General features: G+C 36.2%; 1 protein-coding gene across 1 annotated transcript in view; it reads left to right on the top strand.

The window, feature by feature from the left end:
* Positions 1 to 3,209: 3,209 nt before the first annotated feature.
* Positions 3,210 to 15,159, top strand: part of RTKN2 (rhotekin 2) — a gene marked incomplete at both ends in the record, with an annotated part of 75,358 nt that continues 63,408 nt past the window's right edge. The window contains 2 exons of the mRNA XM_084246137.1: positions 3,210 to 3,269; positions 8,746 to 8,942. Coding sequence (XP_084102263.1) covers positions 3,210 to 3,269; positions 8,746 to 8,942 — 257 coding nt within the window. The remainder of the gene's footprint in view (positions 3,270 to 8,745; positions 8,943 to 15,159) is intronic.

A 15,159-nucleotide genomic window follows, 5' to 3' on the forward strand; every position in this document is an offset into this window, starting at 1 on the left:
GTCTCCAGGCAGTTTTTAATTTTTCCTTTGATTTCCTCATTAACCCAATAGTTATTCAGTAGCATGTTGTTTAGTCTCTACCTGTTGAATCTTTTTTTCTGTTTTCTTTCTCTTGATTTCTAGTGCCATACCATTGCTGTCAGAGAAGACACTTGAAATTATTTCACTCTTTATGAGTTTATTGACACTTGTTTTGTGGCCCAACATACGGTTTATTCTCAAGAATGTTCCAACAGCCTTTGAGAAGACTATGTATGCAGCTTTTGTGGGGTGAAGCACCCTATAAATGTCTATTAAATCCATCTGTTCTAATTCTCATTTAATGCTGTTGTTACCTTGTTGATTTTCTGTCAGGTTGATCTGTCCCAGCAACTTTTAAAAGACAAGCTGGGTATTATTATTCTTGTTTTATAGATAAGAACACTGAGTGGCTTGCCTTAGGTCATAGGACTAATAAGTCCTCAGACTCTGCATTCCGTATCCTCTTTATGATTATAAGATGCTGAGGCACTTTGTAGATTATGGTTTATTCATTTAAGCAAATGCGGCACCTCTGCTTAGCATCCTTACTTCAGTTCCTTCCTTTTATTTATTTTTAAAAAATAATTTAAAATACAGCTCTAGCATATTAAGTTAATTCTAATATCAGTATTATAATGGACGAGTAAAAGAAGCATCAAAAGGATTTTTAAATAGAACATATATTTTTCATGTTAAGAGTTTAGGAGGATATTAAAAACCGTAATGTGTTGTTACATGTCCTATGGCAAATTACATTTTTGAAATTAATGTGCCCACTATGTAAGTAAGAGCTAATTTCAAGTTCAGTATTTTCCTTCTTTGTCTTTTTAAAGTTTAAAAGAGGAATACAGGGGCTAAAGAGAAGAAAATTACACTTTGACATTTAATGGTATCTAAATTGGCTGTCCTATTTACATCAAATACTGATTTTTCTATTTTCTATATTAAATTTTTAATATACTATCTAGATATAACTAATACCTTTATTGAAATTAACATTAAATGTTGAATTTACAGTGGAAAAATATTGGCAGAATATTATTCCATCACTCAAGCTCCAGCTGAAGCTCCCATACCTAAACAGTTGGATAAACATGAACATGTTGTAGGAGACAAAAAAGTGAGGATGCTATCTTTTAAATGAGAGATGATCAAATGCTATCTCTGAAATACTTGAGATACTGAGAGACAGTACTTATTTTCTGGAAATTAAATTCATTCAGGTATTCATTCATTCATTCTCATGATAATCAAGCTATTGCATGTAAACGCTTTAACCTTTTGGTATTTATATTTTAAGCACTTCCTGGCCAATCTTGTGATGAATGACAGGACACACCATATACCATATCTTCTCCAAAGGAAAGACTTCAAACAACTACTACCTATTCTACAAATAGTTACTAAAGATGACCTGTCCTAGATCTATTTTTGGGTATCATAAATAAATGCATCTCCAGTTATATACCCAGTATTTATGCCTCATATATTCCTACATCAAGTTTCAATTTAAAATTGGTTGGCTTGCTCCTATTTTCACTGACAGAATGGCTTCTGTCAGTATTTTGATCTGAATCTGAGTTTTGTGTGTTATATGAGAAATAATACATGTGTTATATGAGAAATAATACATGATGAGACCTTTCTGTGTATTTCTTTTATGAGTCAAGTACTATACTAACTTCATGCAGTACTATATTAAGCTCATTACTTTGAATAGGGTTGAGGGTAATTATAACACAAAGTGGTAAGCAAGAGTGTGCAAAGGGGGAAGGGAACCTAATGTCTCCAGAATTCAATCTGTGTTTGGAGTGAATGAAGCGAACTCTGTGTTGGTAATTTTGAGCTGTACATTTTTTTATAGTTGTGTCTAAGGACATGGATCATTTCTAATGACCAATACATTCCTAATTTAAAGGGAGGGTCATCGCCTAGTCAAAAAGGCCTCAAAGAGGCAAAATACCCATTTAAGAGGAAGGGCACTCACATTTTTAGAAGTATGCCTTCAAACCAACTGAGTAAAAAAAAAAAATGACCTTGTGGATAATGTCACCTTCTAATTTAATATCCACTTTGGGACCAGTGTAAGATTGGTGATATTAGGACAACAAGCCCAAACAGAAACTGTCTCAGGCAAAATAAATAAATAAACAAACAAACAAACAAATAAATAAATAAATAAAAAGTAAGAAGGCATGATCACCCCATTTATGGAAGAAAAATTGTCAAAGGCCCTTTATGAGTTGAGGGTGGGAGAGCTATTTAGTAGATACTTTTCTCAGGTGATAAAGGTTTTCTGCTCATAAGGGCTTTAATTTTTGATACTTCAATTTTTATTTTTAAAGATTCCACATTTTCCTATATTATTATTAATAAAACTCTTTAATGAAAAAGTCATCGTACTGGTCTTTAGGAAGAGCAAGGAATGGGGTTCTGGGGAAACAATACTTCATTCGGCATGGATGTTGGTAGTGAAAGAGTAGTGAAAGAACTCTTTTGCAAGAAAGAACAGAATTTCGGGGGAAGGATGTGGAACTGTAAAGACACACTGGGGATGAATGAGAGGACCTTGTGAAATTCCTAATCAATAAGGCCCAGCTGAGTTCTCCTAGACGGACCACACTGTGCTGTGTGAGACAAAGAAGCCTGAGAGTGGTGTCACTTGGTTCTCTGGTTAAGAACATGGGATCCTAGCCACACCATGTATTCCTGAATTGTCTGCAGAAGCCGAGGAACTGCAGCCTTAAGCAATCTCCACCCTCCCGTGCTTTGGAGAGCCTTGAGTGGGATGCCAGCAGAAGGTACCCTAGCACAGGGCGTGCTTCAAAAGCCACCAGCCCAAATCCTGAGCCCGATCAGGAGCTCTCTGTGGCCATCGCTTTCCCCACGAACCCGCCTACTCCTCTCCCAGGTCCGCCCATATCCCAAAACGAGCTTAACTCAGCCAGCTGCTCCCAACTTTCCAACCCCGCACAGAGAACGCGGGTCTCCGCCAACTTCCGGCGCACAGGGCGCGGGGCGGCTCGACTGCGCGTGCGCGCGCCGGCTGGTGCCCCCCTGCGCCCCCTTCCCCTGCGGCCGGCAGTTGGTACAACCGGGCGGTTGGCGTCCTCCGAGCCTCCAGCTAGGGGCGGGCTTTTCAAATCTTACCTTTGGAGGCGGGCGAGGCTCTGGCTGTGGCGCCGGAGATGGAGGATCAGACCCCGAGCGGTCCCAGACTCGGCCTGGCGGGGCTTCCCGCGCCGCAGGTGAGTAGGGAGGGCCCGTCTTCAACTTCTTACGCAGGGGTTTTGTCTTTGTGGGAAAGTTCCCATCCCGCGTCTCGAAGCCAGTTGGGACCAGAAACAAAGGGAGACCGCGCACAGTTTCTTAGGGAAGGGGTGCGGAGCCCCGCCGCGGGGTTTCGGGGCGCACCTGTCCGCTTGCCCACATGGGGTTGGGGGGTCTGGGTTCCCCGGGATTTCCAAGAAGCCCACCCGAAGCCAAGTGGAGAACAGTTTTGCTTCTTACTAGATTTAATAAAAGCACAATTACCAGAGCTATGTCTACACACCATGCAAAGTTGCTGGAGTAGGGTGGAGAAGCAGGGAGCAGCCGCTCAACTCTATCAGAAGGTGACTCGATGATGGATTCTTTGACAAATAGAAAGGAAAGGAAGCGACCACTTTAAGAAAGAAGTTTATTTGCCATTTAGCCATGAATTCACACTCATAAATGTGTATTAGAAAGCTTTTTACTTTGAGGCCATTTACTAAAATGTTACGCATACTACTTTCTGCTCTAAAATCTTTAGTGTTTTAAAAAACACAAAATTTTTAAGCTGCATCTTCAATTTCATTTTAATCTCCACCTTTTACCTACTTCTGAAGTAGGCTAACCCATATGAAATTGCCGGATTTGTAGGTCAAAAGTACTAGCAATTTCACCTGGTTCAATCCAGTACCTTTGCTTAGGAACCTGGGATTTCTTCAGTAGATGCAAAATTGGTAAGAAGTCTTCAATAATGTGAACATTAAAGCAAAACATTAAGCTTCATGCACAAAACAATCTAGTACCTTTGTCAAGTAATTTATGCCGTTTTATGCCAACGTTTTCGAACATTTCAAAAATTTTGATGTAAGTAATTTTATCTGTCCTATCCCTTTGAGTGCCTTGGCTAATCGGATTGTGATTTCTAGTGAACTGGTGATCTGTTGAGTTCTTACACCTACTATATTGGTGTTGATGTAATTATTCAGGTATTTTTATTGAGCTCTATGCAGCTGTAAATTTAAAAATGATACAAAAAAAAGGATTAAGTTCATGAAAGAAGTTTAGTTACCAGAATGAAAATAAATATTTAAATGTACATAAGAGCTGAATTTCATACTTATGTGGGAAACTACAATACTAAATGATTTTTTTTAGGCAGCAAGAAATTCAAATAATTGAGTCCTGGCATTCTTTTTGTTTGAATCTTGGAGAAAAATTGCAAATTAGTAATAGGTTTCAACTTAACAAGAATATTGAGGATTAGTTATTTGATGAGTTTTCCTTGATATTAATGCTATTTCCTGCCCTTTAGTAGTGATCAGACCATATATTTTGAAGTGGCCAGTGATTAAATACCTCTTTTCAAACCTTGGAGTTATCTGTGACTATTCACATCATAGAATTGTTGGGTTTTAAATGAGCTTAAGGTGAAAGCCTGCTCTCCTTGTTGTGCAGCCTTACATTAGTTAGCTGTTTTTTTTTTTTTTTTAATTTCTGTTGTATACTGGGCTTATCCCTCAAACTTGTTGGAATTTGAACACTTCTATAAAGTACTTACCACAGTAGCCAACTCTGAGAACTTGCTTGAGAAATGACTGTTATTGTTATTATCTTTTGTTCCATTCATTTGAGCAGTTGGAGCTGTCACCTACCTTTTCTTACAAATGTTTAAGCTTTTGAAATCCCAATGAAAACAAAAATCAAGAAATATTATTTCATGAAAGAAGAGTAAACATAAACAGAAATGTGAATTTAAACTTTTTCTCCCATTTCATTCCCCAGAATGACCAGTATCAACAATTTCTAGACCTTTGTTTCTGTACATAAACAATTTTTAAAATACAGACTTTTTTTTTTTTTAAGATTGATTTATTTATTTATACAAGCACTGGGTCCAGTCAGAAGTGAGGGAGGGTGAGAGAATTCACTAGAGCCAGAGCGGGGAGCAGAACAGGCAGAGGGATCGAAGTACACTGCTGAGGGTAGCAGTGGGCAGCAGGAGAGGTCTGTGCGCCATGTGGGACCCTCACCGGTGGCCTGGGATCGAACCAGAGCTGCAGAGACTGCAGGCAGCTTCGCAGCCCAGCGCTCAACCACTGTGCCACCAGGGGAGGCCCCTTAAAATACAGACTTTTTAAGAAGAATGACTACTACATTCTGGTATCTTTTTTACCCCCATCTTAGTTAGCTAACTCAGTTACTTAACCATATCTATTAGGGGGAGTGATAGTTTCTACCTGGATTATTACATTTGTTTTACCAACAGCCCGACCTCATTTTTTATTTTTTAGTCAGTGCTTAATTCCAACACTAAGGCCATTTCCTTTATGCCATTCTAGTTCTTAAAACATAGTAGGTTACTATTTTTAATATAACCTTGTTTTCCACTTTCTAGTATCTTCCTTTTCATTTTTAGTCTTGCCCTGTCCATTTATTCTTTATTAGCCTGACTTGAAATACCTAGAATATCAGACAGTACCATAGTCATCTGTTTAATTTGATTATAAGCAAACCCTTTGTTCGGAAAATTGAAGAATAGCAAGAGGATGACTCCTCCCAACCCCATTTACTTTTTCTTCTTGAAGATTTGTTTTCAAACACTCCTAGGAGGAATGAATATAGGGAGACAAGTTTGAATCCACTATTCTGGTGGAGGTGGCAGCAGTCAGGATTTTGGCTACCTACTCTTTCTTTTTGAAGAAAAGAATGTGCATTGGGTGTCCTCATTACATGAGCATTGAAGACAAAGTCCTTTGACTCCATAAATCCTATTCTGGCTAGAGCTACAAATACTTGACTAATAAGGTTTCCTCTGCTTGTAAAGTGTATATGCGTATTAAAATAAGTTGCTTGGTGAACACAATAACACCCCACCTTTTACTTTACCCAAAATACATTCAAAATCATTTATAAACTTCCAGTTCATCCTGCTTGTGACTGCTCTCCCAGATCCACTTGGCTCACAGTAACCTGAGACCTATTTATCAAAGGGAGGCAGGGTTTAATTTACTGTGTAAGTAAATTTGACTGGGTTAGGATCAACAAACTATGTCTGTAAAAGGACAAATAGTCAATATTCTTGGCTTCACAGGCCGCACAGTCTGTTGAAATTGCTCAACTCTGCCATTGTAGCTTAAAAGTAGCCACACACAATATGAAAGATTAATTAATTTTTCATTAATCTTCAATTAATCTTTACTTACAAAATAGGATTTGGTTAGGGCATAATTTGCTGAATCTTACTTGAGAGTATTCTAATATTACTATTTAACAGATATATCACATTTCCTCAGTGAATCTTGCAAATTAGATTAAAAAGAAAAACTTGGCTTTACCTTTCCTTTTTTCCCAAATTACATAATTTTATGAAGTCTTTATCAATAAGTGATCTTCCATTTGCTAGATGGAAACCCCTGGAAGCCCAATCTGTTCTTTAATGTGACTGTGGCCATCTACTGGTTCCTTAAGTTTGTTGCAGCTTTCCAGATTGCTGTGGTACTCTGCCTTGGTTGTGCATTGATTCACCAGAGAAACTTGAAAAAAAATATTCAGCTTCAACCTCCAGAGATGCTAATTATGTTAGGGTAGGACTTCAAGTTAGTAGTGCTTTTATAAAACCCTTTCTCTTTGCCCAAGGTAACTCTAATACACAGTCAGATTTAAGAACGAATGTGCTAGTCCAACTTACTGCCTCACTTGTAGCATTTAAAAATCAGAATTAAAAAAAAAAAAAGATAGTATTTGTTTGTATTTGAGTTGTGGGATAACACTATCTCAGTTTCAGGTTGCTTCCAACTATTCTCCACTACTAACCAACCTTCTAGAATTTATTTCTATAAACATATGGATCACATAGGTAATTCTGAAAATTAATTAGTAATTACATTAAAAAGGAATTTATTTTGGGACAGACAAGTCATAAAAAGATGACATGGAATTATTGAAATTTATTTGTATTTAAAAAAGCCAGCAAATGGTTACTTATATATAATACACTAATTTTGAGTTTTACTGTAAGGTTTTTAGGTAGTGATTAAATGCTGTAATTACAGAAGGTAATTAAACATCTCTTTTCTGTGTATGAATAGTACATTCGATTGATTTAGATGGTCAAGTTACCTATTGTAGTTTCTCTTTTTGCGTTATCTTCATAGATTTACTCCCAGCTTTTCTTTTTTGAAAATAGTAGCTTTTTAATGTCTGAAACTTTTGTTATTAGATTCTATTCACATTTTTGGTTATATATGTTAATCCATTTAAAGGTAGATTATAGCATTCATTTTTTACTACAAAAACTAGGATGGTCATTTTATTTGTGGAAATGGACATAATGGAGCATTATTAGATATTTGTAGTACAATAGAGAGTATTCTGTAGTTTATAATTTTTAAGTCACCTATGAATTAAATCAGAACAAACATTTCAGATTACAGAATTTTAATGTTACATATGAAACTTATATGCAGAGTAAGACCATTAAATATCATTGCTAAAATACTCCTGAAATTTTATTTATACTTCTTACCATGACAAATAACTTGTTTTTCCTTGCTGCTAAACTGTACTTTCTTTATTCAGCGTCTGCTCATTCAGAGTTTTTCCTTGGTTAATTCAGTATCATCAACCACATTTACCATCCTGTGGTACAACTGATGTAATATTTACATGTAATATTACAATGTAATATTACATTGTTCTCATCAGCTATTATATTAGTTTCTGGAAGCTGTCTTAGCAAATTGCCAACATTGGGTAGCTTAAAACAATAAATTTATTCTCTCATAGTTCAGGAAGCAGAAGTCTAAAGTCAAGGTATCTGCAGGGCCATGTTCCCACTGAAAAACCTAGGCTTGCCTTTTCCATCTTCTGGTAGTTGCTGGCAATCCTTGACGTCTTTTGACTTGTAGATTCCAATCTTTTCCTCTGTTCTCTTCAATATGGAGTTCTGTGTGTCTCTCTCTCTGTATTCATATGGCTTTCCTATAAAGGAAGCCAGTCTTTGGCTATAGGACCCATACTAATCCAATATGACCCCATCTTAAGATCACATTCTGAAATGCTGGGAATACAGCTATATTTGGGGGATACAATTACCACGTGCAGTTATGGTAACATGAAATATTTCTTAACTTTGTCCTTTAGCCAGCAGATTGTGAAGAAATGAAGATTTTGCAATGAACATTTTAAAATAGCTTTATTTTTCTACTAACTCACATTAAAACTTTGTTAAATTAAAGCTTTCCTGATACATTATAAAATTGTATTACTATCTAATAATATTAATATCTAGTAATATTTCCATCTACTATCTAGATGGAAAATGTAGTAAATAGTATTATAATTTTATATTCTCTGGTGTGTGTGTATACATACATATATGCATGCAATTTATACCATATACCATTTATTAGGAGGAAAAAGAAATATTATAATTTTGGGTTTCTCTTAAAAATGCTTTTTTTTATTTTTAAGGACTGCAGCATTCAAGAAAAAATAGATTTAGAAATTCGAATGCGAGGAGGAATATCGAAACTCCTTTCTCTGAGCACTCAGAAAGATCAGGTTTTGTGTGCAGTTAAGAATCTCATGGTGTGTGATGCTCGAATCATGGCCTACACATTGGAGCTACAGAAATTAGAAGAGCAGAATGCAAATCAAACCGGAAGATGGTTAGTAACATATTAGTTTGCTTATGGCTTTTGATGTAATTAAATATTTGAATTGTATTAAAAACATGATATAATTTCAACTAACGTCAAATATTAAATCACCAAAGATTAAAAAAAAACTGAAATAGCCTCTAAATAATTTTGGGTTTCTAAAAAACATTTTGACAATAGAGCTTAAACTTATTAAGGCAGAAGTTTTCATATGGGCAGTTTTGTTGTTCAGTACATCCAGCTTATAAAGTGAAAGTGGTAAAGAAGCAAGGACTCAAGGGACTGTTTTATGAAGAAGGACCAAGGTTGATAGTTAAATATGTGCAAATGCAAGTTAGAAGACAAAAAAATGAATTGCTTAATGTGCTAATAAAGAAGTTTTGACTAAAGGATAGAAACTTAGGTATAGAGGGCCTCCCCGGTGGTGCAGCGGTTGAGCGCTGGGTTGCGAAGCTGCCCGCAGCCTCTGCAGCCGCTGGGTGAGGGTCCCACATGGCGTGACAGACCTCTGCCGTGCCCGCTGCTCCCCTCAGCAGTGTACTTCGGTCCTTCTGCCTGTTCTGCTCCCCACTCTGGCCCTGGTGAATTCTCTCACCCTCCTGTGCTTCTGACTGTACCCAGTGCTTGTATGAATAAATAAATAAATAAATCTTTAAAAAATAAAAGAAACTTATGTATAAAAATTGAAGTGTGACCATCTAAATTAAGAATATGTGACACTTATGAATGGTAAGGAATTTTAAAAATCTGCCAGTTGATACCCTTCATATAAAGAGGCATGTGACTTGCTCAAGGACATGTCACTGGCTAGTGGCAGAAGCAAATGTGTGGTCACTGAGGATTTGCTAAATCCTCTATCTTCTGTCACTCCATTCTGCCCTTCTGGATTATGAATTTAATATGTAATTTACATTCTACTCTGTTTACAATGCCAAGTCTTACTGGACCTGAGAACTGACTCAATTTAGTGATCAGATGTTGGTTTCTTATTTAATGTAAATGGACTTATATCACTCATTGTTGATTAGTCTTAGTGCTCTAGCACAAAAAATTTTCCTTTAATTTTTAGTTGTCTTTGGGTTATTCACAGTGCATTAATCTTAGTCCCTAAAAAGTAAAAACACAGGTCAGAAACAGAAATTTCTATAAAATTAAAATATCAATGAGATCCTGAAATAATAAAGACTTTGATACAAAATGGCAGTATATATTAGCTGTATTACTGTAGTGCTATTTGATCTTTTTGTGCTTCAGTTCCTTCCTGCAAGTTGGGATAATACTTGCCTTTGAAAACTTAGACTATATTGGGCCTCCCGTGTAGGTGCAGCTGTTGAGCGCTGGGCTGCGAAGCTTCCAGTTATATCCCCGGCTGCCAGTGAGTGTCCCACATGGCGTGACAGACCTCTCCTGCCTTACCTGCTGCTCCCCTCAGCAGTGTATTTCGTCAGTCTGCCTGTTCTGTTCCCCACTCTGGCTCTGGTGAATTCTCTCACCCTCCCGCGCTTCTGACTGTACCCAGTGCTTGTATAAATAAATAAATCTTTTAAAAAAAAAAAGAAAAAAGGGCCTCCCCTGGTGGCGCAGTGGTTGAGCACTGGGTTGCAAGGCTGCCCGCAGCCTCTGCAGCGCCAGTTTGATCCCCGGCCACTGGCGAGTGTCCCACCAAAAAAAAAGAAAAGTTTAATTGAAAAAAAAAAAAACAACTTAGACTATATGTATTTAAAACCTAATATAACACTTTATGCATAATTACTACTCAACAAATACAAAATTTATTATATGTTCCTGGAATTATGAAATTATTTCATAATAATATAATCAAGGAAACTGTTTTTCAGATAGACATACATTATTTGAATCTGTGCTTTTCAAATTGAGTATACATAATTATGTGTCAGGAGATATGCAAAAACCATAAAATAAATATGGCCTATCTTTCTATAGCATGAATTTGAAGATAAAGCATGAAAAACTTTAGAACTGTGTCCTAAGTTTTGGATTATTATAGTCATTAGGACATACATTTCTTATCCTCAGCCTTTTCAAGGGGGGCTGTTTCAGTGGAAAAGTTTTAGAAGCATTGGTTTAGTAAAATGTGGGATTCTAAACTCACTATCTCATCTGTGATATTCCTCTAGGAATCATATTTGGCCACCATAGTCTATAAAAATTTACTATGAATTGTGAGTTGGCCATTTTCTTAGTTTGGCAATCTAACTTATCTCAAGTTGCTAATTTATAAAATTGTTAAATAAGCTTAATATCTGTTGGATTTATATAACAAAAATAGGGATATGTATGATGTGCATGTTTTTTTACCGATTATTTTTGATAAATGAAAATTGTTTTGGTACTATACACATTTATAATCATTTATACAAAATATTGTCTTCCTTAATTATTGGATTATTTCCTTTTAAAAGATAACCTGAATATTCCCTATGAATTCTTGTTTCCAATTCATTTTTTTGTGCAGAGATATAAGGTGAAGTCACTGATCAAATGTAATTGGAAATTATAGTACTTGCCTTCTTAGTATATAAAAATGATCTAAAGATTAAATGGTGTCATTTTTAGTTCCTTGGTGAAAGTTATGTAAATTATGCCATTTGTTTAGTCAATTAAATATTTACCTAATAGCTATTATTTTCAGAACACTTACTAAGTGCACTAGTGTATTCACATTCAAAGAGCAGAATTTGTCATAATATGAAATACATACATATTCAGCAATCAAATATTTTAGAGACTCAGCAGTCTTTCCTTAATTTGTTTTTTTCAGTTGTCTTTAACACTTGAAAAGTGTTCAATTGTTACATTGCTAGCAGAATTGAATTGGCACTTTAATGTATTTATTGTCTACCATTACACTTTCTGTAACATTTATGATGAAATGCAAAAAACTAACAGACAGTATATTTAGACTTTATTCAAAGTAGAATTAAATCAGTATGAAATGATAGAATTGAGGAAGGTGTAATGAAAAAATTGGATTTGAATCTTCTAGCTTGTAAAGGATGGATAGGGTTTACTTAGTTGAGTAGAAGGAAAGCAGCATTCCAAATGACAGAAAAGAAAGAGAAATAGCAAAATAAATGATTAGGGTAAAAGATGAGCATGAATTATTCAAGAGAAGTGATAAGATGTATTTGGTAGAGACCAAAGATGGAGCCAGATGTGAAAAGGAAGGGAGTAGCAAGATTCAAGGAAGCTTATTTAGGATTCTAGAGATTTTTTTGGTGTTAACTTATTAACATATTCTATCAATTTACTAACTTCTGTATGCCAGATATTGTGCTATAGTGTTCACAGATACCACAGTACAAGTTGAGAGAGAGAGAAATCTCTTTATTAAAGACTTTGAAACTGGAATTTAGACTGATGCCTGTATAACTGTTCAGGTGACCAGAGCGCTGATCCTGGTAAAGGGTAACAGGTAGGGGCCAGGGCAGTAAGGCAGCAAATGATCACTGCCTGTGAACACCAAGGGTTCGGGTTTCTTGCAGGCATCCAGTTGTGTGATGAAGACCCACAGGGGCCCCCTCCTCTAGGCCAACTCCTTAGTCAACATGTCACAAACAGTCTTAGGCCAGGCTCAACCTCTAAAGCTGTTTGCACAATAGATGTAACCCTGGGTGGGGATTATAGTTGAGACAGGGCCACAAACTGAGAATTGTTCTCTTTTGCCTTTCAAGTATAGAGCTTTACCCTAGGGCACTTTGTTCCTTTTATTAAAGTCCAGGTGCTTCAGATTCTGGTTAGTGACAGTATCTGATTGTCTCATCTTTGGCCTTGGGTGGGAGTAAGGCAGGTGTTTTGAGTATCACAGCCAAAGGCTGCAAATAATAGCCTCTTCTGTGAGGTGACATAGGTGACCTGATCTCTCAGCCTGTTCCGAATCCAGCTGTTTTTGTTATGGAGGTTCAGGTTCAAGTGAGTACCTCCTGCAGTTCTCCGGTGGTGCACCCCTTCTCCAGGATAGTCCCTGGTTGTTAAAGTCCCCAGGGTGGGCATGTGCTTTTGAGTTAACCTCAGAAGGACTCTGATGGTAGCTGCTCTCCCCACTCATTTACTTTACTGCCCTGATGTTGCTTTAAGCATCTGTTTAGTTTTTCCTGCTTCTTCCACTGTGCCATCACCCTTGGTGTATACAGTAGTCATCAGTTTATTTCTCAAGGGTTTCATATTTTAGTTGTGATTGGTTATATATTTGTGGAGGAGATGAGCCCCCCATCTTCATTCTGCTGCCATCTTACTGGGCACTAAGAGTTAGAAATGTAAGTGTTTCAGAGGGCGCACAGTGACTATGTGACTGGGACATAGGGCTACTTGACTAACTACCCCTTGCCTCCCTCTCCCCCAAAAAGCCCACTTACTACCCCACGCTGCTATGGTGAGTTATTATAGAGCTTTCCTTTTATTTCTTTGTTTGTTTATATAGCAATTATTTATAATTTTATTTTCAGCAAGATGTGGCATGATAAAATGGATATTTGAGAAGGTTATTTAACAGTAGAGTGTTGAAAAGTATGGTAAGACAAAATAATTGAATAACCAATTTTTAGGAAAACATTTAAGAATAGGAAGCCATAGAAGTGATCTAATAATATAACTTTTGGCAAGAGAAATGAAGAGATCAAAACCAGTGCAGGAGTTTCAGGTTTTTCTAATTGATCACTCAAGTTGCTCCCTGTACAGAAATAAATATTCTATAAACAGTTTCAGTTATTTTTCAGTTTATTATGAATTTATTAAAGTAGGGAAATTATCTCACTTCATTTCACAACCCTGTAAAACTGGAGTTCCAGGAACGAATTAGCTTTAATGACCCAAGACTTTCATTGTATACAATGACTTAACTTGGGGAGAATTGAGAAAACAGTCATTCTGTGGTTTAGATGAGGAACCTCAGTTGGGAATTCAATGATAATAGTCCAATAACTTGTGCTTATTCTTAACTACATATCCAAATATAACAAAAGCTTTGGTCTCCTACTAAATTGTGTGTAGTTATGAGACACTTTCTGATATACTACTTTTTTTTTTAATTCCTAAATTTGTATTTGTGTAATTCGCAGAGTCATTGTGAATCAAAGTAAGATACAGAGAGCTTTCTCAGTTGAGTGGTCAGTAGAGAGTGTGAGGGGTGGAGGGGTGAGACAGCCTACTGCCTCAGTTCAAAGTATTAAATTGCACATTTACAACAATCTGTCAATTTACCAGTCTTTTGACTGGTAAACTAGACTATCGCCCTATCTTTTTTTTTGTATCTTTTTGCCAAATATATCTGTCTACTTAAAAAGACTTTTTATGTTGGTCCACTTGTTAAAAAAACAGCTAATAATGATTTCATTTACTAAAATTCTTTAGATAGGTGTTGCATTCCAGGATCTTTATGGTCTGATTTCAAACTATTTTCATAGACCTTATCTTTCAAATTTCTCCTTTATAAATTTACTTCAGTTAAATGCTTGATCTGTATCTCAAACAGTTCTTGAATTTTCCTGTTTCCAGTGCCTTTGCTCATACTGAAGTACTCTGTCTTCCATTCTCATTTAACAAGACCTCTTTTGTTCTACAATGCCCTACTTATATGGTCAAAGTTTCCTTGGTGATTCTATTCAGAAAATTTTAATTTTTTTTCCTTTATGCTCATAGTAAGAAATCAAAAGATGATTGTCTCCTCTTAGTTTTAGTAGCATATGAAGCATGAGTATCTCTCTATAACATACTATATTCTGATATAGCTACTGACAAACTCATTTTTTTTTTTTTGAATTATAAACTTTTGGAGGCAAGGGCAGTGTTTGGTTCTTACTTATTAGTGAGAGATGATGTCACCACGCATTTCATATGTTTTTTAATGAGCATTTAGTGCCTGAAGCTTAAATGCAGCTCAGCTAATGCTGATTCTATTCCTTATTCTCCTTTGTGTTACTCAGAATACCTAACAATACTGCCTATATATCTATTTAAGAACAATTTAACATGTGCTTCAAATAATAATATTTTCCCCCTTTTTCTCTCCATGTATATGATGGGCAAATAATACTTAGAATATAATAATAAATTGTATGCCAGTTATTCCTTTTTCTTTTTGTCAGTTTCTCCTATTTCTGGTTTTTGTTGTCTTCTGTTGGCCTCTAAGCTCACCATGTTCCAGATTGGCACCTACTGTTCCCTACTCTCTCACCTTTTTATATCCTTTTATTATGAAATTTAAGAT

This window comes from Talpa europaea, assembly GCF_964194135.1.
Source record: "Talpa europaea genome assembly, chromosome: 10".
Classification (NCBI taxonomy): Eukaryota; Metazoa; Chordata; class Mammalia; order Eulipotyphla; family Talpidae; genus Talpa; species Talpa europaea.